This window comes from Acromyrmex echinatior, chromosome 10 (assembly GCF_024713525.1).
Source record: "Acromyrmex echinatior isolate Ae372 chromosome 10, ASM2471352v2, whole genome shotgun sequence".
Lineage (NCBI taxonomy): Eukaryota > Metazoa > Arthropoda > Insecta > Hymenoptera > Formicidae > Acromyrmex > Acromyrmex echinatior.
In genome coordinates, this window is record NC_141861.1 from 2,158,916 (window position 1) to 2,184,251 (window position 25,336).

Genomic DNA, 25,336 nt, shown 5'->3' on the forward strand with positions numbered 1-25,336 from the left:
CATTACGAGTGATATTTCAGTACTTTCGATTCAATGTGCTTGATATATACATTTCTGACGGAAAGTTCCTGTCGATTTAAATTTACAACTTTCGTTCGATTGCGTCACGGTTACGTCGATCGCCGTTTTGTAAGTAAGGTGAGACGGCAAGTACCGTTAAGGTACGTTTGTTCTAGGAATAATACTGCTCTTGCGACGACGTTAAATTGCAGATTCTTATATACAAGATTTTGAGAATCATTGAAGTCGAGAAAAGTGCTTCTTTGTAGATATACAATTGAATTTCGCGTCGTCTAGAATTAGCAGTTGCACTGCAGATTTATAATTCTCCTTTTCCGTTGCTTCAAAGATTACGATTTAATAATTGTATAATTTAAAAAAAACATTAAATAAAAATTGATATTAAGGTGAATATATATATATATAATATATATATATATATATATATATATAATATAAAATAACAAAGAAGTAAAAGATCTTACTCATTCAAAGTGGATTTTGGTGCGCCTAATAATATTTTTGCATAAATTTTACAATTTTTACACAAATTATCGACGCGCAGTTTGCATGAATTGGAAATTGTAAAATTCATATGCAAATATTATTAGGAGATCCGCTTTAATCAAATAAGATTTTTATTCTCTCTCTCTCTCTCTCTCTCTCTCTCTCTCTCTCTCTCTCTCTCTCTCTCTCTCTCTCACTCTTTCGTTAATTTCAAAAAATGTTCCAAAAAATTTATAAATAAAGGAATTACGTTATAAAATACATTTTAAAAACACAGGTTGATATAAAAATTGTTACAATAGTTAATGAACTAAGAGATCAAATAGAAACTAAAAAGCGAGTTTGTGCTGAACAAGAAAATTCAAGGAATCGGTAAAAAAATGCCTTCTACATTGAGCAATAAAGTAGATAGCGACCGTAACGAGCCAGACCTAGGAGGTCTACGGCCTCCCTGGCGCCATCTGCGAGTCGACACTTGAACCAACGTGTCTGACAAAAACGTTCGATTACTACTTCGAGTAGGACGTTGCACGTCGAGGCGCGACCGCTAAAATACGCGGATGAGACCCCGAGGAAAATTCTCTCGAAACTCGATTTACCCGCGAGCAGCGGTTGTACCTGTTTTTCTCCTCCTCGATCCTTCGCTTAGCTTTCAGCTAGCTCTTTGCCATCGCCCGAGGTTTGTTTCACCAGCAGGCAATGCGGGCGCGGGAGAATTGAAGGGGAGGGCACTCTTCGCCGCAATCTTTTGTAATCTGATTTCGCTTTCCCGTACCCGCCCGCAACTTCTTCCCTCGCGTCGGGTTACCAACTTCTAAGCGGTGCTGTTTGTTTCGTCGTTTAACTTCTTCCTACCGCCGGCCGTAGAATTTACGTGGGAAATAATGCGCCGGAAACGAGTTTGCATCACGACGCGAACGATTTCCAGGGAATTACCCGTCGCGAGGGCTCGAGATTCTGCATTTTATCGTAATCTCTGATTGTGCTCCGCTAATTAATTGATATCAGAAAACCAAGATGAAACGTCGAGAATCGCAGATAATGAGATATTCGCGAAGAAGAGAAAATGCATTTTCTTACGTCGTCAAAATGTTTAAAAATTGATTCTAAGATTATCAATAAAATCTAGATTCTAGAAGAAATCTAGACCATCATCAAAGGAAAATATTAAGTTCTGGTCAAAATGAGGAAGTTCCAAGACGTATAAATTATATATCATATTAATGGATTACTCACACAAGTGTATTATAATATTTTGGAAAAATATTATGTATTATATTATCTTAAGAAAATATAAGAAAATATATGAAATATAAGAAAAATCAAGTCATTAAAGATAATAAAAAATAAAAAAATTATTAAATGTGATGTCAAAATATTCCGGGAATTATGCAACAAAAACTGTATTGTTAATATGTATTTGAACATGTATACCTGCATAAGCGTTATATATCCCAAACTAGAATTTGATACCGAATTACATGCTCCTTTAGAGTTAATATTGTGATACTAGCAATTGATTGCATCTATATTGATTATCATGAATAAAAATTTGTATATATTTTACGTGCGCGATAATTGTATTTTTGGATACATTTTATCAAATTAATTTAGGCCATTACATTTACGTCGGCAATTTTAAAAATATATTTCGTATTACTCACACGTGTTATTAAGTTACGTGAATAATAGGAAATGAATATGGCATAAATATTACAATTAGACAATTTAATGAGATCGCAGAGCTCTTAAGCGCTGTAAAAAAAAAATATTGTTCCGCTCTCTCGCATACTTTAATAGAAAATATTTTTGTCTGCGTGGTCGTGATAATTGTTCGAAAACAAACGCATTTCAGTGGTACGATTTCGTGAATATGTCGCATATGCGCTAGCCTGGGAGAAATGTTTTTATTCCACGTTCTCCATAGAGTAAACATTGAAGCCCGGGCGCAATCATTTCGGCGTATATTTTTCATGCACAATAAACAGAAGCTTATAAGACTTAAAAATACAATGTCACTCGCATCACGACCGGTAGTTGTCGGCAGTTCTCAATATAACAACAAACAGTACAAGACAGAGCATTCTTGCTTTTAACGAAGCCGCATTTTCTTGCTTGCTGCTCGGCTACTCAAACTTTTGATGGAAAAAGGACTTCTTTTTATCTTTTACCGTGTCCGTGCCATTGTTTCTTGCAAAATTTTCTGATGCCAGCGACTTTAGAGATTTTAATATGAAAGGCGTAAAAAAAGAAGCTCGCAGATCTTTTAACTTTTCAACTTACATATTATGCTGATCTATTGTAATAAATAAAAACCTACTATGACAAAAAATTATTTTATTCAAGGTTTTAAATAAAATCACGAATATTTGCTTAAAGAATTGTTTTATGTGTGTGCGTGTGCGTGTGTGTATGTATAATTGTGAAAGAAAAAAATAAATGCGAAAATTCAAACATAAAAATTTTTGTAAAATTTTTTTATATTATTAACTTGTTTTACAAATTTCGCTTTTTACATGAATGCATTTTGTATTTTTCATTTTCTGACATAACTTATTTTATTAAATCAACATTCCTTTTTATTATATTGTACAATTTTAGCTTTGATATGTAGTTATTACTTTTCATTCCACAATTAAAAAATGTAGAGTTGAAAAGCTATCTTGATGTATTTTGATACATATAGCTTACAGGAGGATATTGCACATTGTAACTGCAACGTATTAATTGCATCCACGTGCCAATAATATTACTGATAGCTGGCACCATGAGCAAACATCATTGAGCAAATGTTATACTAGCTATCAAATATAAAATGTATAAAACATAATTTAAAAATATTTCGATTCCAATGCTGTCGAATGGTGGTATGAAATTTATCATTTTGTACAAGGAAACTTTATCTGATAATATAATCTTTTACTGCTTTTTCAATCTTCAATTAGAATTTTTATTTAATATCCGTAGTTTTGAATTTTACATTTTTTTTTTTATTAAAAGTTATATTTTTCAAAATAAATGATTCATGCATTTTTATACATTTTGCACATTTTTCATAAATATCTCAATAAGCTCATCAATGTGAATAAATTTCAAAAATATGGCAGAAAAAGATATATCATGTAAACAATATGAACCGACTGTTAGATCGATATGAATAAATCAAATTTTAAATAAGAAGAACCCTATATTCGATCGAAGCGAATCTTACTGCTTCAATACATATTTCTTGTGTGAATTTATATGCATACATTCTGTTTCTGTATATCACGCACCGAAACGTTTTCCAAACTTAAAACGCGTTTATGAACAGAACCAGAATAGTAATATCACTTATTAAATTATACAAGCAATTTAACAATTTTTTTATGCTAATAAGCATCATTTAACAAGAATATTAATTGTCAAATGTTAGTGAAACCTAAAAACTGCGAATAATTTATTGCGAAGACTCGAATTACATTTCGTATCATTACGATAGCAAGTCGGTATTCTTTATGAGTTAAAATGCGGGATGTGCAATGATATGATGAGCCATTTCATGCCATGTCAATAAATTGTTCGCAAAAATGCTAGTATCGAAGAAAAGTACAATCTCTAGAGGAAGATCGGAAAACTTGCTGGAACGTAAGAATATCGTCTCCTAAGAGAGGTTGTTTTCTTGTTTCTCAGAGATGGTCGGACTTCCTGACTCATTAGAAAAATTGTACACGTATAATGATCTTTATAATGAATACTATGACAAAAAGTATCTTCGTAAACAGCTTCGTAAAAACGTATAAAGAAATCAACATGGAAATAATTTTCACATTCACGTCGTCAGTTTAAAGAAGACATTTGCATCCTAACTCGCACTGAAACGTTCTGCGTTTGTTCGATTTGCGTGATTCATGGATTCTTGTATGCGCAACCAGGAAAGTTGTAACGAGCTGACAGAACGAATTGGCATACGGATTTATGCAAATGGATTTACGCGGAATACGAAGGAAGACAGGGATTACTGGTGAAGCAAACTCGCATGAAATCGTGCATTATGGGCCGTTATTACAATAATTCATCATAATTTTTTCGAGCGCTAATAACCGTGGCGTCGAGTTTATTATCTAATTACCGTCGCACAAAGTATGGCAGCCTCACATTGTACACTTCATGTATATTGTCACGTTTCTAGAAAATTCAAAACTACTTTCGTGCTGAAATGTATTTAGAGTACTCTCATCATGGAAACAAAATGATGGAAGCTCTAATTTATTGAAGCGGAATGCAATCGTGCAATCGATGAGCGATAAAGCCCATTTTGATCCGTGTCGTCGATATGACTCTTCATGGTTTGCGAAAACAATAATTCATTATTTTACACGGAAATATCGAGCATTTATCATGTGACGAAAAAATGATAACTGCTATTAATTTACGGTTATTATAAAACGTAGATATCGTTGCAAGATCTCATCTATAATTTCTGAAATGTGATAATAGCCGAAGCTATTCAATAATAAATCTCTTGTATACAATGAATTTAACAAAAATGCACGTGATCCACGTTTACCGAGTGTGATGATTAATTTTTTTTTTTTAAATTAGTAAGAAAAATATTAATCAAAGTTGAAATAAATTTCAATATAAATGAGACTTCATTGTTTTATTATAAGTCGTACGTGTGTACTTCCACAAAAGTACACACGTTGGTACGTTGACGATTGACTGAATCGCGTAAAGAAAGTGCTTCTTCGAAATAATCGCTCGATCGTTAATCTCGAACTTTCAATTACTGTCCGCGTCTCGTTTTTCCCATTTACACATACGCTGCTTCTAGTTTGGACTTTAAAATGACTCGGGCCTATCGCAATTTCGGCGCAAAATAGAGATCTGCGTCAGGAGGGCATACCTAAGCAAGAGGTGTCGCCTGGTCGATGCCTATGCCGGCGTTCGAATCACCACACCTCAATTTCACGCTACCATCTATCAAGCATTGAAATCTTTCCTGCTGTTGTTGCAGATATCTTAAAGATAGATATTAAAAAGTCTGTCTTGAAAATCGGAAGACAGTAAGAAGTGCATCGAGCAGAATATCCGTTTTGAAGTAAAAAGAACAATGAAAACTTTCTTTTTATAGACTTTACCCGAGTCTTCTCAGTTGATAACACGAGCGAAGGCATTTTTTTATTTATTTACGTTTGGTAACGTTTATTAATAGTTTTTTTTTGTAAAACATAAGGTATACGAAAATATTTCATCGCACTTACGAAATTTAAAAAACAATGGAAGCTTTTTTCTATAGACTTTACGAGCGCATGTAGGAATTATGTAGTATTTTGTTGTGTTGAAATGTTGATTTTTTTCTATAGTTATGGTAGCAATCTCGAAATTGACTTTTAAATTTTATCTCGAAAAATAAAAAATCGAGAAAATAAATGTTCAAAAATAATTAGAAAAGTGCAAATGGAATATTCTCCCACTGCGTAAAAATTACATGAAATTTACTGTTAATAAGCTAGTAAACGTATTTTTTACGTTGGAATTTTTATAAATAAATTAAAAAAATACTTTCGGTCGTGTTATTAAATGAGAAGATCAAGTAAAAACATTAGTTCTCACATCCTCGAATCAGATATTCAGATATTCAGAGTCGGGAATGCGTTAGCTTAATTTTATATTTGATGCTTACTCGAATAACACATTAATTTACTTTTGCACATGAAAAACTACTCCGTAGCAGGTCACGAAAAATGCAATAGAGAACAAGCCAAATGCGAGAACCAAAATTCGTCGAGCACTCATCAAAGCTTTTGTGGCGGAACATATTCCGAGGTAGAATGCGTTACAGAATGTGGTCACAAATGCAATTTGAAAATTACTTCAGGCATAGTGAAAATTTAACTTATACCATTCGCCGACATGCTGTTACCTGTATTTTCATCGAACATTTTTAGGTTACTCACGAATTTTATTATTAAAGCAGCTGTTTGTGATAGGAGATTATGTATGGGAAAAAAATATGAAGCGAAGTGTGAACGATATTTCATTAGTTCCAACAGAATACTATTTCGAAATATGTTCTCAATTATTATTTTCTTTTCTCAATAATAAGTGAAATTTGATCGAGAAACTTTCAACACAATAGAGCGAAGAGAAGCATATTCTGTCTAGGCGTTTCTTAGTGCCTAATAATATTTTGTATGAATTTTAACAATTTTCAGTTCTTTAAATTTCCAAATTTGAAATTGTAAAATTCACTAAAATATTAAGTCTAAAATCCGCCTTGATCGAAAATAATCCTTTTCACTTAATTTCTTTTCACTTTTCACCTAAAAAAATAAGTGAATTTTTACATACACACAAAGAAGATTTTGCTATAGTGTCTAAAATTCAGCTAAATACAGTTTTATCTAAAAATAGTTTTGCTGGACCATTAAAATAATTCCGTAGGAATTTTAAGTACGAGCCGAAAAATTTTTTTTATATTCTAGTAATCAGTTTAAGTATTATATAATTCTTTTAAATGTTCAATAAAATTATTTTCAGATCTGTATCTATATATAGTTAATTTTGTAGATACTTCAACAAATTCGTTCTTTCCGTGTATATACATACAGAACATAGGAAAAGTGTTATTCTCAGTAATTGACAAAATGATTTCTATGAATGGTTTTACGTTTATCAAAAATAAACAATTATATTTTAAGTTTTCTTTAATAAGTCATTTATCCATGATACTTATTGTTAATAATAACGGCTTCGATTTAGCGCAATAAGAAGTCTTTTATTAATGACTAGTCAACCGTGTCAACGTCTAGTCGATAAAAAAATTTTTAATGCGATTTACTGCGCCGACTTATGTCTCCGACAATAAATATCGGTTATCGAGCTTTCAGCTGCGGAATATCACGTGGTATATCGGATGTCATGAACCGGAGCATGACATATGGCGTACAAAATAGTGTTGTCGTACATTAAAGAATGAATTATGATCTTAATCACATACGAATGCAATGTTACAATTCGTAATGTTGAAACGCTCTACTTTTTTATTCAGTGATTATTAATATTAAAAGAATTTCGTACGCAAAATATGAAGCTCTCTTATTGTGTGAGTAAATCCTGACAAAATATTTTCATAATAAATTATAATATGTTTTTTATTTTATTTGTTTGCCAACAGAGAATTTTTGTTACTTAATATATTTTAATTTTTGTCAAGCTTTATTTTTTAACATGTTTACATTCAATATACTACAACCTCTCGTTTGCTACGATTTCTCGACACGTCACAATTTAGCACATTTGGCGAACTTAACAGTGTATCAGTCATTAAACATTTTCTGCCTGAGAAAATAATCTTATCAGAATATCATGTATAAATCTCACAAACTAGCGAGAGAAAAATTAATTAAAGTTTCTACATTCGCTTCGAATTACTTTTCCGTACTTTTCTCGGAAGCTCGCGAAAAGTCTCTTTTTCGTAAAATGTTCCATTTTCAACATTTTCTTAATTACATAATCTTATTTTCATTGGATTTCCATTAAAGATATTCGCTAAACATATATAGCACACATATATTAATATTTATACTTTCAACGAACTTATACTTATGAAAATGATGTTCATAACGTTCTATTTCACTTAAATAACGTATTTTTATAGTTTATTTACCTTATTTACTATTATTATTATAAAATTGAATTTTGAAAATAATAACATAAATCTAAATACAATATTTTTATATAATTTAAATATTCGAAATAATTTATACGAAGTTTTATTGCGATTTTTATCGATTAATTGCAAACTTTTTATTTAGAACAAATAAATATTTTGTTTATTTACTGATAACTACTACTGGATAACTAATTTCTGCATCACAAAGTAACTTTACATAAATAATCTTTTGAATACGTATTTATATTAAAAAATTGAGATTTTTGTCATTTATTTTTTAATACATTTCCATAGATTTCTATTGAAGCACAGATTTAAAAAATATTATTTCTTATTAAAATAACTTATAATATAGATGATAAACATTATTAAAAAAAAATTTATTATATTATTTTTAAATGCGATTTAGAATAGTTTATAATTTTTTAACAATTCTTTAATTATTTTGAAATATCTATCGATTACCCTTACATTATGCTAAAATATACATATGAGAAGTGATGTATTATTTAACATGTTCATTTAAAAACATGTTATGTATAATAATTCATATTGAATAATTCACACTAATTTACAGTGTTTTAAAGATGCTTATTAGCACCAATAATATTAAATTGCTTGTTAATTTATGTATTCCAGTTTTTCTGTCTAACAATAAGACTGTTTCAAAGAGTGACAAATAATCGGCATGCAGATCGTTTGAAGTATAAATTGTAAAAATTTACACAATTATTAGGCATTAAGACCCGCCTTGATTAAACATGCCTCTCTTTACTCATTTGATATTAATAATTATTTCACGAACCAAATGACGCCAATAATTCTAACATTAATTTACGCATGCATTAATTTATTCAGAATTTGCTCCCAAATAATAACCTTGATTACCTATCAATCTATGCAGTATTTCAATTTAATATCATTATGATAATTTAATATCGTTAGGTTAATTAGTTGTTCAAACTGTCAACATTTAACGGCCACGCAAATTTTGTCACGATTAAACGTAATTTAATAGAAACTATTGACATTTATGTTTTCAGAAGTGGTATACGATTTGATGGAGGCATCGGTGTCATCGATGACGGATGATAATAATCTTTACATGGATGACGGCGTCGACGGATTTCCGGCATTTGGCTTTCGACCCGGATCCGAAGTGAAGCAACCCTACAGGCTATATCTCCCGGAAAAGTTGCCAGCCGAGTTCACCCTGGTGGCCACGTTCAAGCCGACCTCTTTCAGAACGAGCTACCTCTTCGCCGTTCTTAATCCCTTCGAAACCGTTGTCCAATTGGGCATTAGAATTTCGGTAAGCCACGTGTAATAACTTAGATCTTTTTTGAACTTTCAACTTTTTCTGCAACTGAGGCAGAACGCAAGACGCAATGACAAATTATCTTTAGAATTTCGGAGATCTCTATCTAAAATGTTACGTGGTTTTATTGATTATGGGCGGATTCTGCTAAAGCAGCGAGGCGTGATGTCAGAGAAAATAATAGCGTATAAGATTGAGGAGCAAATGTCTTGCGAAATGAAAGGATGAGCGTGATATATGACGTCATATTAAATCATGAAGGAATCCGCTTTAACAGCTAGGTGATTACTAGCTCTTTAAACGTGCTTTATCAAAATAACTACGTGATATTCTTATGACATTGCACATTTCATAAATAGATAAGTATTATCCAAATGAAATAAGAATAATTACTCATTTCATCATCACGTTACTTTTCACGTAAATTTTACATAACTGATCCTTATAAAAATCTAATACTGAAAGGTAGTTAGATTAACTGTATATTTATTTTTTAAATATTAAAAGTACTGAACAACAATGCATTAATACTTAAAATAATTAATCATTATCTTTCATTGCGAAATTGGTAAGTTATTAAATTTATATATTACTGTAAGGGGAGAATATAAATTTGTCATTTTTCTAAAATAACTTTCCCTTTCTTTCGTACTTTTCAAATATTTTTCTTTTGCATCATAATTAAAATGATTAATTTAAAATATTCGAAAAAATAAAAAAGAAAAATGCGAAAAAATGTACCATAATTTTAATATGATTTTATCTTATATTTTTCAACTTTTTCAATATCATTGAACATTCGATCTTAAAATTTCTTATCAAAATTTTGTACCGTTTAGATAATAATTTTATAATGCTAACAAAGAATGTATGCGTTTTAAACAGAATTGGCAAAATTCCATATTTTTTAGATAAAGTCCATACCAGCAGTAAAAATTGATTTGACTTTTCAGACAAAAAATGGTATTTTTATTAAGGACAACAAAATAAACAAAAATTTTGTTATCGATATTCTATAAATAGTATTTTAGTTATTATTCTAATTTTATTATTACAGTATTCAGTAACGGTAATTGAACAAATGCTTTTAAGCTTTACCCAAAATAAAATTCATAATAGATTAAGAATTGACATAAAAAATAAATTAGTTTCTTGTCACAAGAAATTAATCCATATTGGTAAAAATTTTTAACTCTGTTACTATTTTTCTGAAACTAAAAATTAATATACAAAATATAATTTAAATATATTCTCCAAAGTTGTTTTAAAAATGTGTTAATTTAAATTTAAAAAGGCTTCATTACAAAGTTTTTCTATTACTATTGTGGGCGCGCGCCCGTGTGTGTGTGGTGTGTGAGATCATTTCGTTTTTCTTTAAACTTGTGAATAGTATAATTTATTAATCAAAGCAAAACTATCTTTTTATGTTAATAAGTAAATTGTATTATTCATGTAAAATATAATGTAATACAATAATACTAAAAAATATATTTATATATAAATATATTTTTTAGTATTACTTATTAGCTATTTTTATAGTTTTTGCCAGTTTATTCCATTGGATAAAATCCGGATAAAATATGGAATTTGCCATGGTTTTTTCAACCCACTGAATTTTTTCGGTTAATCCTGGTTTTGAACAATAAACAACCTAGAATATTTTAAATGTATCTAGAAAAAAACTTCAATAAAACTGTAAAATATTTTCAAATAATAGGTATTACTATTGCTTAATACATGAAATGATATATAATAAAAAACATTATTAAAGTATATAACTTTTATATAACTTAAGATTTGTTTTTTATAGTTTTCTTGAAAATGTACTTGTTTTTTTACGAGATAATTTATATCATTCTTAATATGTTTTATTAAAACAAAATATTATGTCAAAAGTATTATTATGTACAAAATTATTTTTATCAATAATTAATTTCATAATAAATTTCATAATCTTCTCCCCTGTGATAGTAGATTTATGAAACTCATACAATTATAGCCCTTCGGAATTATAACGGTGAATCTATTGAATCCACTCATTATATTCTTTAATTACGACACATTTGCAAATTTAAATTTTTATTATTATAAATAAAGTTTAATATTCATTTTTTTTATATGAGTCATTTAGATTCATTAAAATTAATTAGTACTTAATTTTTTAAGCAGTAAAAATTAAATTGGTTTCTCACAGATCCAATATAAGTAATTATGTGCCATTTGATCAGATTTGTCGAAAAAGTAAACGCAAGTGTTTATATTTAAATAATTACAATTAGAAAGCAAAATGTGAAAATAGATTCAGGAATTTATTGTTTTTTTCGATCGTTCTCGAAGGATGGACCAGGCTCGAACCAGAATGTTTCATTGGTCTACACGAATTCAGATGAGCATTCGCATTCGGAGGAGGTGACAAAATTTACTGTGCCAAAGCTTACAAAGAAATGGTCGAAGATTGTCATTAAGGTTTCCACGAGCGACGTCATCTTATATCTCAATTGCCACGAGATGGCCCGACAAAAGGTTACCAGAATCCCTCAGGAATTAGTATTCGATACCGCCAGCACTCTGTACATCGCACAAGCCGGACCGCACATCCAGGAGCGATATGACGTGAGTATCGTGCACCACCTTTCTACTATCGTTTTTCGAAAAATGAAAAAAGTGGACGCCGCGAGCGTTCGTGCGTGGCGCAACGAAACGAAACGAGTAGCGCTTGTTGGTGTGTTTTCCACTGAAATCGACATAGTTTCACTTTGCAGCCGAGTACGCGTAACGAAGTAGCGTGAATAAACAGGCTCACCTGGATCGAGATGCAGTCCTTTTTTAGATTGTGACTCGACAGACATAAAACAGGCAGTTCACATGAAACGCTCGCGATATAAATGATATAAGATGGTCGTTTCATTTCGTCAAACCACGTATGTTTTCCGAACTATTCCATTCTCGTTTCGAATATATAATTAGTAAATTGATTGATTATTCTGCAAATACGCTAATTCATTAAAAATCAAAAATAAACCGGAAGACATACTCGCATTACTAAATCCTCTTTTGCATTCCAGTGGCCGAATTGAAAATAAATTCTATGCATCTCGAGTAGCTAATTTGAATATATAATTCACGTTTTCTTTCGCACTTGATATATTATAATTTACTTCATATAGAGACGAGAATAATTCGTTCGGAAATTTATATATCGAATTTTCTTTTTATACATTTATCGTATAACTGTTTCACGAGTTTCGTCGTATTAAAAAATCCAGTCATAAACTTCAAAATAAAACAGACAACCGTGGAATTAAGAGCGGCAAATCGTAGAAGTAAATCCGTGCCGTTCCATCCTTTAAGAATTTAATACCGTATCCAGTATCCTGATAAAATAAGTAAAAAGCGAGAGAGCGAGCTAAAAGAGAGGATGGTACGAACGTGGAAAGTGCCATCGGATAACGGGCGGTAGGTTCTAGAAGAAGTGGAATGGATACGAAATACCTCATCGAAATCCTATATATTGACGTTACAGAGATCTGTTGTCTCGGTTTCCACTATTGCTCTCTCAAAGAACACTCAAGTGGTCCGTGAGACATTGCACACAATGAAAATCGAAAGATTTCTGCTCGCCAATACGTCCAGTTTGAGAACAGCAATTTGTGATCGGATTACATAAATCAAAATAACGTACTTTACGCTATTATATATTTTTAGTATTATTTTTTTCTTCACGCGCGATATATTGACATTTCCATGAATATCTTCCTTTTTCCTAACGATTTTACATCAAGCAACCTAACTATACATTTTGAATACTTGTCAAAAAATGAAATAACGTTTATTCTTTGTAAACAAAATAATAGAAACGGAAATCAAACTTAGATCTTCCGTTTGATAGACACGACTGCTCTCTACATCGAGCGATTCAATATTTCATAAGTGTTCATAATAATATCACTATATATTATGTATTATTCATAATAATATATTACACATAATAATTTACACATAATTATTGTATATCATATATTATTATACATAGTAATAGTAATGATAAATATATTAGAAGATTTTACAAATCAACATATCAAATTATAAAGTTCATTATGTGTGAGAATATAAATAATATCTACAATAAAATTTTTAAATAAGACCAATTCAAATAAATTTCAATAATAAAGTCGCGTTTATTGATCCATCCGTATGAGAACGTGCATTTATACATCATTCAAAAGAGCATTCTTCGAGGTAATGATACTTTATGTAGAATTGTATTTCATTTCAAATAATTAATATCGTTCAGTCTGAGAGTATTTATGTGTCAGCCCTTTAGTATCTCCATATCGTATTAACAGCGAGGACAGCGTGATTACATATCATTGATATGAGAGAGGATAATTAGTTCTCATCCTGACGCAATATGATCAGCTATACAGAGACCACGTGTTGCGTAAATCGATGCACGAAATACATTGATTTATTCGATCCTTCGTTAATTAGTTAGTCTCGACAATAGGTGGATGTATTGCAATATTTCGAATTGATTATGCGATGTCGCTTTTATCTTGCGACGGCCATTTCTCTTGCAGCAATTAATTTATGCGTTAAATTAATAAAATAAAATCGTGCGAATATTTGTGGATTTTTCCTATAAATTTTTAATTAATATTAAATTACTGAAATGAGATCTGTACGCATTAAATATAATAATACTGTTCCGATATACTTTTATGCAGACAAGCACAAAGACATCATTTCCAACTTTACGAGCTGCTTATTAATTTCATAAGTACTATTAAAGAAGCTTACTTTGCAAAGTCGATAATTATCGGTTATTTTAGCGATGCAAGAAACTTTTCGTTTTATATTATTGCGTCAATTAGTAACATAAAGAAGAGACATCGCAGAAGATTTTTATATTTCCATGTCAAACTACTGAAGGATTTTATCATTTACTTTATATCAATTTTTAATGCCTAAAAAGATAATAAAATTGTTTTGTAACGTAATCTATCCTTTTAATTATTTAAATGTGAATAAATAACAAACGATCTGAATAATATCTGATGTTTGCGGTTAATCGCGTCATAAAGTTTTAAAAATAAAAAATTAATTTGGATATTATCGCAACTCATTTTTTCTCTTTCTTGCTTACATTCTTAATTGTAAAAAAAAATCTATTGTACATATAATGTGTTCTTAGAATACATCGTATACAAAATACTTGATACGAATTTTATTATTGTGTTCCATAAACTTCGCGTAAAATTATTCCGAAATAAAAATCCTAATACAAAAATATTATATCACGTTTAAGCGAACGAATTTCGAATAATTTAATTAGTCAATTATAAATAGTTCTCATTAAAAAATTATTGTAACTTCAACATTTTATTATTAGGATCATTCTAAATAGTTATTTTTATGCTCAAAATAGTTCAAAAATAAAGAATCTCCTATTAATTATTATCATGCAAAGTCTGGAATATTCTTATATTTAGAACGTTACGTTTTTATTTTTGTGCAATTTTCAATATATCATGAAATATAAAAACGGTATTTCATTGATTAACCTATGTGCAGGTATGTAAAATAAAATATTATATATTATAATTATATTCCATAATAAGAACATAGAAACGAATAGAAAGAAAATAATCGAATAATGGAAATAATCGATATTAACTAGGGATGTGCAATCTCCATTAATTGAATCGACCTCTGAATCAATCTTGAATCGAATTGATTGAAATCGATCTACTAAAAAATCGCATCTGAATGAATCGATCTATTCAATTAAAATTTTTTTAGTAACATCCCAGTGAGATATGATAATGAAATAGATGTCAAATCGACATCAATTTAATGATTTCAGCGTCAAATCGATATTGATTCCACTGTCATTTCTCACTGAGGTCATATAAATTCAATAAAAATAATTAAAACACGATTTTGATTTGTCTACAAGTAAAATAATTTTAATTTAAAAATCTAGATTTAAACTAACATCTGTAATTCTGACATAAATCAACTACTGACGTAAAATTGGAAATATCATATATAAATGCATTAAATTCGGTTTTATAACAACTGTCAATTGATGTTATAAATTAAAATTTAACTACCATTTATTTATACATTTTGTCAGTAATAATTACTAGTTGCAATTACAGATATTGTTAAACCCGATTAATATTAACCGGTAACATGTAAATGTAAACAGTGCAGGCACAGTAATTACACTGTGTAGGCACAGTAATTACACTGTGTAGGCAGATATTACAACTTTGGATTCTTTGGAACACGACATATATAGAATTAATTTTCAATAAATTGATAGAGATTTAAATAAAAATATTAAATCTTTTTTATTGTATATATTATATATAAAACGTATTGTTGAATAGTGCAATAAAAATACGATAATAATTATTACATAAAAATACGACTTTTTAAATGTCTATACTTGTCAAAATCAAATCTGCTAACGGTGTTAGTAATATCATTTTATTCTTGTTTAACGTTCGGTGAGTAACAGGAATGAAATAATATATTGGAATATATCTTGAATTTCCAAATCCACACCTACCCTTCGAAGATTGATCTCTTATTAAATGAATCGATCTACCTTAAAATCGGTAAAATTAATCTTATTTATCTACCTTAAAATCGATCCTGTAAATCGATTAAAAAAATCGATCTTTTTTTTTTGCAAAATCGTTTTTTTAGAAGATCGAATCGAGATCGCGCATCCCTAATATTAACGTATCTAATAATAAAATGCATAAATAAATAGTGCCAAATGCGATCAAAACAAAATTATGATATAATAATACCTACTTCTATATAAATACGTTTTCCACTTTTTCAAAATTATAAATCAAATATAGTTGGCATCATGAGAAAAATATGAAGATTAGAAAAAATATGAAAATGTAATATTCTTTACGTTATTTGTAGACTACATCAAAAAATTCATATTTATATTTCGTATTTATCTTTAATTAGTCTGCAATTGTCCTCTTACTTATTGATTGACGCAAAAAATTATCAAACTTCTTTAGATATCAACGGAAAAGGCTATACGAACATAAAAATGCCCGAATATGCGAAGTGGAAAAACGTTCGTGCGATTTTCACGATCTGTTCAGCTCTTCTTACAACGAGGACGTCGGAACGGACTTGCATCGCACCCCGGAGACATTCTTATCGTGCATCCACTGTCGTTTCAGTCTCACAACGTTGTTTCCCGCATCTCCCGCGCCAGACTTTTTCACGTCTTCCCGGGATAACAATACGGAAAAGTTTCGCGGCCATTTCGATCGGCACGATTCGCAAGTTCTCGCTCCGCGTGGGCTAATCTCTATAAATTGTGGCGCTATGCTACCACCGCGCCAGTCGACGATGGCGACTAGGAGGTGTTTTGCAAGGTAGTAATTCCGCAAGGAAAACGCGCTACCGTTTTCTCCAGAGACAACGTGACATCCGTACTTTATATAGCGGAAGAGCAATGGATTAACGTGACGACTACGTGCATAAGCACGCGCACTGTTGATGGTTCGTCAAACAGTGTTATTTTTGAAAGAAATAATCGACTATGGTATTATCGTTTTTGTAAAATTTCTTCACATTTTTTCCCAGAAACGAATAGTTACTTATTTTTCACAGAGCATGTCATTATGTAAATTTTACACATTTCTGTGGAAAAATATTATTTTATACGTTTATGTATAAAGTGAAAAGAAAGAGCCTGTCTGTTATAAATTCTGTTATAAATAGAAGAAATTTTACAAAGCATTCATTAAGTTGCGAAATTATTTCTGTGAAATTTATGACGATAAGTAATTACCTGATGATGTCATGCATGTCAAAACCTTTTCGGAATGTCTCTCATAATTTTCTATATTTTAATACTGATAAAAAAAAAACATTATTTTTAGCGTTGACCGAATTTCATCACTTTATATTCTCTAACGATTCTCTTACATTCAGAAATTGATTTTTCTATGCATCTTAATTAAATAATTTGCTAAACAGTCCATGTTATACATTTATAATGAATTGCTATTTGTTTAAGATAATTAAGTTTATTCTTTGCGAAGCATCTGTTACGAGTCATATCTCGGATTTAGTTGCCACATCTTGACAATAAAACACATGTTTAAAAATTATTATTGTACACATGGAAAAGAATATACATAGCAAGCTGTACAAAGATAATATTTCAGTGAGGCAAATTACATAAGTGTCTAAAACAAAGTAACACAGAACATTTGTAAGTTTTATAAAACAGTGAAAAGTTATTCGGAAATATTACAATTTCCGATTCTGGTTTGTTTGATTAAATACAAAGAAAAATACTATTTTGTTTTATTGAAATAACTCTTATGGAAAATAGATATTCAGGTTATATTATATTTGTACAAATTTGTTAGCCATAGAGTGATCAACTGCTGCAGAAGAAGTTTCTTCGGGTAAAAACGAATGTAACTTACAAAAAACTGAAGAATAAGAAAAGTATATTGGTACTTGGAATAAGAGAAGGGATATGAAATGCCATCAAATAGTATATAGTATAACTTTACGTGTTGAATACATACACACATTTTGTTATAAAATTTAGTTCAATTATGTATTTGAAAGCGTCGTTCAACACTATTAAATCTATAGTTTCAAATTTAACCCAATTAGAGTTACTCAAATTACACTGCTTTTATTAGGTATATCGTTATTTGATACTGAAACAATAGATACATTTGATATAGCGTCAAATTTATCTATTGTTCTAATATAAAATATCAATATATTGAGTAGGAACAACTCAAATTAAGACAGTTAAATTTGACATTATATATAAATTATATAGATTTAACAGTGAAAGCTTTCAAGCTAGACTGAAATTACAAAATTAATATCAATTATATACTTGTCAAAATTACGCAAAAAGTACATAACTGTAAAATTATCTGCTACCTACAAAACTGAAGTATAACTTCTGATAACGCAGTAAACAATACTGACAAGTCATATTATGATGTCTAAGCAGATTGTGAAATAACTTTGACGACTGCCCGTAGAATGCAGCGCAAACTGTAATATTCCATAACTCTACTACTTATTCTATAGCCGTCTTCTACTTCCGCACTATTTGAAAATTTTACACGCTTATTTAAACAAGTAGCAAGTTGACTTTACTTGTCAACGTTTTTTCATCAAAATGACATCTCAATAATCCTGACATGTTCTAATCAAGAAATATGTCGATAGCGCATCGATAGAATTTTACGTTAAAAATTGATATTGATTATTTTATTTCATGGTTCTTGTATTTTATCTTCTCCGTTATTTCATTACATCACGAACCTTTTGCTTTTCTTCTTGGAAGTGATGAAATCGGAACATTCGGTCTTTTTTGGCATTTGAGGGTATTCGAGCGAACAGACTCATGGACGAATTATCGATCGTGTCTTCCCGTCAGCGGATACGATTGACTTCCGCGGAACCGCAGTTATTCCGAGTGTTTTGGGCAATTTTGCTGCGCGCACGGTTCATCTCCACATCGGCGTCCGCAATATGCGCGGCATGCTTGAAAATCCGTAATTAAGATCCGGTATGTACGCAACTGCATATTTGTGCCGTTAGTATTTGAAAAGTTCGAGCAGCACGAGTACAGATTCTACCAATGATTATTCCAGTATCTTGCAAGATTGATAATAAAATCTTGTTAAATAGCACAGAAAGAATGGTTTTTTTTTCCTGAAGTATTTAAATATTCAGCTCAATCTGAAAATAATTTTGTTTGGATCCTCAAAATAATTATATATAATATAGAACACTCAGTAATATAGTTGCTAGAATATTAAACATGTTTTGCAGATTATCATCGATGCTTAAGCGATTCTATATAATTATTTTAACAATCTAGCAAAATTATTTTTGAATTTATATCTGTCTAAATTTTTAGATACTTCAGCAAAATAATTCTTTTCGTGTATATATGATTCATAATTCATATTTTATTCTTTTTGTATAATATAATTATAGAAGCAGTTTTATGTAATTTTTGTGATTTTTAAAATAACAATTTAATTTTCAATTATTTTAACTGTATATATCGATTTAATTGTAATTGAATTAAATAAATTCATCATAAATTATAAAATTCCATTTTAATTGTCATTTTTTTTAAAGATTGATTTCTAAAATAAAATTAAAAAATAAAAAAGATAAAGTTTTTTAACAAAAAATTTTATTTTTCAAAAATATTTACGGAACAACGTTTTGCAATATAATTATAGAGATAATTTTACTTATGTATATTAATAATTTTAAAAATATATATAAGTAAATATTTTAATTTTAGTTGATTTAATTTCATATATCAATTAAAAATTGTAAATAAATAAATTGAATAAAACTGTTATAAATTATGAAGTAGCATATAAGATCGATTCTTTTAAAAGATAATTCGTAAAATAATAAATAAGTATTAAAGAATAAAAAACATAGAGTTTCTTAAGGATATTATTTTTCCTAAATATTCACGGAACAATGTTTCATTTCGTGGTCATGGTAACACCGTGACACCACATACACTTTTTACCTTGGAAATACGTCGCCTCTATATTATGTTAACACCGGGAAACTAACTTCTACGTGATGCTCAAATTTGCATAGAATTTACGTCGCTCTCTGTGAAGCGTCTGAGAATCACGAAAAGAAAACAAATCTCGTGACGTGTCGTCACGTCCAACAGTACGCGAGAATTACAGGATTTCAATTACGAGATAAGATAGACTGGTTAGGAAAGGAGAGACGTAGGTGGCTCTCCGACGTAGAAAAACTCGTCGAAATAAAGGAAGAAAAGGATTTCAACGTCCGTGCGCGTTTAATGGCGCGATGAAAAAAAGGGCCATTAACCCTGCGCGGCCCCTTTAATTCTACCGTATTATTACAAACAGCAGCAGCATTACGAACAGCGGCGCTCGGCAGTGATGGGGTGGAGAGAAAAATTAGGACGTTGCTTCGCGGGAGGTGAATTCCGCGATAAGAATGCCCCGAGGATCTTCCGTCGAGGTGAAACGTCCGTGCCGTTCCCATCCCCCCATAAGGAGGGATATCCACTGTGAAGAAGGATGCGCGGAGGGCAGGGAAGACGTAACGAGAACGAAGTACACGTGCACTGTGCACCAGCATAAGCAACTCCTGAGAACATGGAATATAGAGCTCTAGAAATAGCAGAGGCTTGTTATATCATTTGGATAAAAGCTACGGTTGACCGGCCCCATTTTCCTCAATGGGTTTTGATACAAAGCATACGCCCCATAGAAAAGATGAGGATCGCCTTTAAAAAATTAATAGTATGCGGAAAATGTCAGAGGGAGATTCCTTATTGATAATAATTGAATCTCGTCGTTCAATGTAAAAAAGTCCTTAAGTTCCTTTTATTGAAAATTGTAAACTATTCATAACAAGTAGAAAGTAATCCTGTCCGTATCAATTTAAATACATGGAAAAAACGATTTTACTAAAGTATGTAAAAACAACCTCGCACTAATTATGTGGAAAATTCGGTTCTAATTAGTTTTCACATATAATGTAGGGTTGGAAAGTAACATATTACTTGTAACGCCATTATCGTTATCATAATTTTTTTTTTCGGCAACAATCGTTACTTTTTTCTGTCCGTAACGGTACGGTAAGGTACGGTAACGGTAATGGTAACGTCATTACATTTCTTTACAGTAACGGTAACAAAGACAACCATCGCTTATTGTTACTTTAATTAATCCCTTATTATTTTTATATTTATTAAATATAAATTGCATTAGTTTTCATTGGCTAGAAATATTTTAACGATATTAATGAATTTAGAAACAAACCCGTAAATGACATCTGAGTACGAATTCGCATCAACAAAATTTCCAACTTGTAGGTATTTGAAAAATTTGGTTTTATACGCAGTTTTGAATAAGTAACATTTCGTTTTTCGAAAATTCAATATTACCAAAATCGATTGGTTAGAAAATTTTACATTGGAAATCATATTTCTTTTAGAAGACATAAATCATTAAAAACGCCTAATGCGAATTCGTATCGTATTCTTTAGATCGATATAAATTTTTAATAAAATTTACGTTAAATTACAATCTAGATAGATTCCTAAATATTATCATGCATAGCCGTGGTCATATATAAGTATAAAACATTCTCAATTTATTGCATTTTCTTGGAAAAAGCAATAATAAAAGCCAAAGGAAAACTGACGAAATTTTTAAATTGTTATTATATAAAAATAAGTATTATAAGAACGTTGACGTCAATTTGTCGGTGCTTTATACTAGCAAGATTATATATTAAAAAATAAAATGACGTCTATGTCACTATATCACAATATCGTTGTAAAGCTAAACATTCTAGAATTGCAAAGGGTAATAAATAAATTAACTTTAATGAAGCTATTGTCTACTTTAACGAGTAATAATTTGGTCTAACGCGATATAACGCTCGTTTCAGTTGTTACGGCGAAGTCAACTTTCGGAACAACGAGGCAATGACGACACATCAAATCGAGATAAATCTATTTATAGACATTGTTAACAACGGTATAGGCAGACAGTTCTAATTAACCTCGAGCGCGCGCGCGACTTATTTAGCTGACATTAATTAAAGCGGCGCCGCACAAGATAATATTTTTAACGATGGTTCACGTTGGTACCTTTGCTCTAGCTGGTCGTAAATACGATACGCGCGATTATAAAATTTTAACTATGCGACCAGGCTTGCGGCTTTTTTTTTTCACTCATGCCACTTCCGTTCTTGCAACGAGGACCATTACGAGGTTGGCGTCTGTACGCGAAGGTTACTTCATTAGAAGAAATTAGCCATTTAGGAACAGCCGGGCTCGGCATAGCAACTCCATATACCTTCATTATTGTATAATCACGAAGATAATTACATACTTGCAATATAGCGGTAAAAATTAACGAGTTTAATCAGAGGATTAACAAAACGAAGAAATCATTTCTTTTGTTGGTGATGAAGAGTGCTAACCGAGTTTCGTTGAATCCACCTTATATTTCCTTGGATTACAGGCCGGGTTGTCTAATGAGACGCTTTAGAGATTCATTCTGATGTTTATCTAGCAGTTTAATGAATCGTAAATTGTAAGATACAGAAGGAAATAAAGTCTCAGTTACCAACGAGATCTTTATTCGGATGAATACGTAATATTCCTTACAATGTCGAGGATATAATGCTTTACTATGTAAATTATTTAGCTTACTTATTATGTTTTATCTAGTGACAATATTATTGTTTCAGAATCATTTGTACAATATTTTTTCAGCAAATATTATGATTATAAAAATTATGTGCTTGTGACAATTTTAATATTATTATTAATATTAAGAAAAACATTCAAAGAAATGTGTAACATGATTTAACGAAGGATTTAACTCTTTGAGAGAACTTTCTAACAAAAAGGAGTTTAAAAAAGACCTTAATTTTTAAGAATTTTCAGGATCGCTGAATTCGATTCTGACTTCAGAATACTAAAATTCAAATTTCATACAAATAATCTGATTCGTGAAACTTGGTTTTAGAAAGTTCTTGATATCGTTGTTGAATGTAGTTTGAAAATATAAAATTTCGAAAGGATAGTAATTTGAAAATCTCTAAGGAGAATCTAGTGTCACAGGATCATAATCAGAGTTTGAAATCCAATTTAGAAATCAATTTTAACTATTTGCGCAGCATTGATTAAGTTCAAGTAAATCGAAACAGAAAATTTAATATTACTTTGCAATTAAAAATGTCCTAAAAATTGAACGGTTATCAAATTATTTTTCAAAATTCTGTTTGTGTCTCCGCCACATTGAATTTACTATTATGATTTTCAACATGAGATTAGAATAAAGCATTATCAAACTATTCCGGCCAAGTTTCATGAAAATCGAACGAGCAATTTAAGGGGGTGATCTTAAATGAGACCGCCTTTGTTAAATAATAAAACCTAATATGTTTCTTCAAATTACCTAATATCGAAATGTATCTTGTAACAATTTCTTACACATTGTAATCAATTATGATAGTGGCTTGAAAATGTTAACGGAAACATTAGCATGTTCGCACATTGGATTTGGCGTAAGTCATTTTTCAAAGCATCCCAAAATCTCAGAGATCCGTAATACATTCGCGAAGCTACCCGACGATCGCGTCGGTTTACGCCACGTTTTAATATCATACGTTACCGGCAAACAAAACGAGCGATGAGAGCGATGATGCACATCCTGCGTTTTCATAAGCCGCGTTGCAACACCGCGATGCAACATCACCCATCACCTTTCATTTCTCTTAGATAAAAGCACAGAACGGTTACGACCCGTCTCTCTTCCGGCGATCTTCATCTTCGTTGGCTCGCAAAGCACCACGGAGAGGAGAAAAAAAGAGAGCATGTGTCCTTTGCAAACATGCTTGGAATAATCTTTTTTATGCACATTTTAAATTCTTCGAATAATTTTTCAAATTCAAGTTTTTTTGAGTAACGAATTAATGCTTTCCTCGAAATTAATAAATTTGTAACAATGAAAACATTAGAGCTTAATCTTTTGAGAACCGGAGCTTTCTAACAAAGTAACTTATTATCTTGCTAAGAGCTCATTTTAAAGATCTTTTTTAAAAAGATCTTGATTCTTTGAAAATCTTGTTCTCTAGGTTTTTCAGAGTCGCTGAATTTGAATCTGACCTCAGAATCCTAAAATTCAGACTTCAAAAAATAATAATCTGATTATCGTAAAGCTCGGTTTTAGAAGATTCTTGATATCTCTGAGTTTCAATGTAGTCAAAAAATATCAAATATTAAAAGTATAGTAATCTATGAAAGAGTCTAATGTTAGACGGTTCATAAGTTCAAAGTTTGAAAGTCAGTTTAAAAATCAGTACTAACTATTTACGCAACATTAACGAGCTTCAAATAAAATGAAACTAGAAACTTGATGTTAGTTCGCAATTAAAAATTCCTTAAAACAAGTTTTACGATAATTAAATTATTTATTTGAAATTCTGTCCGTTGAATCTATCATTTTGAATTTTTTTATGTTTGATCTCAGATTTGAATAAATTATCAAATTATTTCATAGTTAAAGTTTCGTAAAAATCGAGCGAGTAGTTTATAAAATAAAAGAAGGTAACTCTAAATGAGGTCGCCAGTCCACAAAGGGTTAAAGTCTAAGCTCTGCAGCATCAACGTCAGTTAGCGTTGACTATGTACTGAAATTTTCTTTCCTTACGTATAATCCATCACAGTCTGAAGTTACGACTAAGGGAGCTATAATTAATTAGAGCTGGTTAATAAAGACCAAAGATTATGTTAAATGAAAATTATAGATATATATTTGACGGGGTTCTGCTCGATTTAATTTATTGTTTCCTTTTACATTATCAAGTTCATTAAATTCTTTTAATTTGAATAAGATTTACTCGCCTCTGCTTTCCAAATAATTCAAATTTATCACATTTCTGTTTATTATAAGAAACTTTGTGACTTTGATATAGATATTTTATTTGCCAACGAATCACGAATAAAACAGAAATCACGTACTCTCAGAAAAAAATTTGATATTTGTAATTATAGTTGGTTTCATTTTTATAGCTATTGCTGTTATAATGTTAGTAATAATAATTATATTTATAATTCTATATATAAAAAAATACATAGTATAGGCCCGACTATAATAGATATAGTAATACATGGAAAGAATGGTTTTACTAAAATACTTAAAATTTTAGCTAGATAAGTACAAATCTAAAAATAATTTTGTTCAATTAAAATATAATTGTGTAGAATGCTTAAACTCTGA

The 25,336-nt window shown here is 30.4% G+C and overlaps 1 protein-coding gene and 1 long non-coding RNA gene across 7 annotated transcripts in view; one reads left to right on the forward strand and one right to left on the reverse strand.

Moving 5' to 3' along the window:
- Positions 1 to 25,336, forward strand: part of Mp (collagen XV/XVIII-type protein multiplexin) — a 303,083-nt gene that overhangs the window by 93,463 nt on the left and 184,284 nt on the right. For all 5 annotated transcript variants that reach the window (XM_087410339.1, XM_011067447.2, XM_087410342.1 and 2 more), the window contains exons 3-4: positions 9,211 to 9,479; positions 11,823 to 12,098. In XM_087410339.1, the coding sequence (XP_087266465.1) occupies positions 9,211 to 9,479; positions 11,823 to 12,098 (545 nt within the window). The remainder of the gene's footprint in view (positions 1 to 9,210; positions 9,480 to 11,822; positions 12,099 to 25,336) is intronic.
- The window catches only part of LOC147908208 (uncharacterized), a 195,969-nt gene that overhangs the window by 8,197 nt on the left and 162,436 nt on the right, over positions 1 to 25,336 (reverse strand). The window lies entirely within an intron of this gene.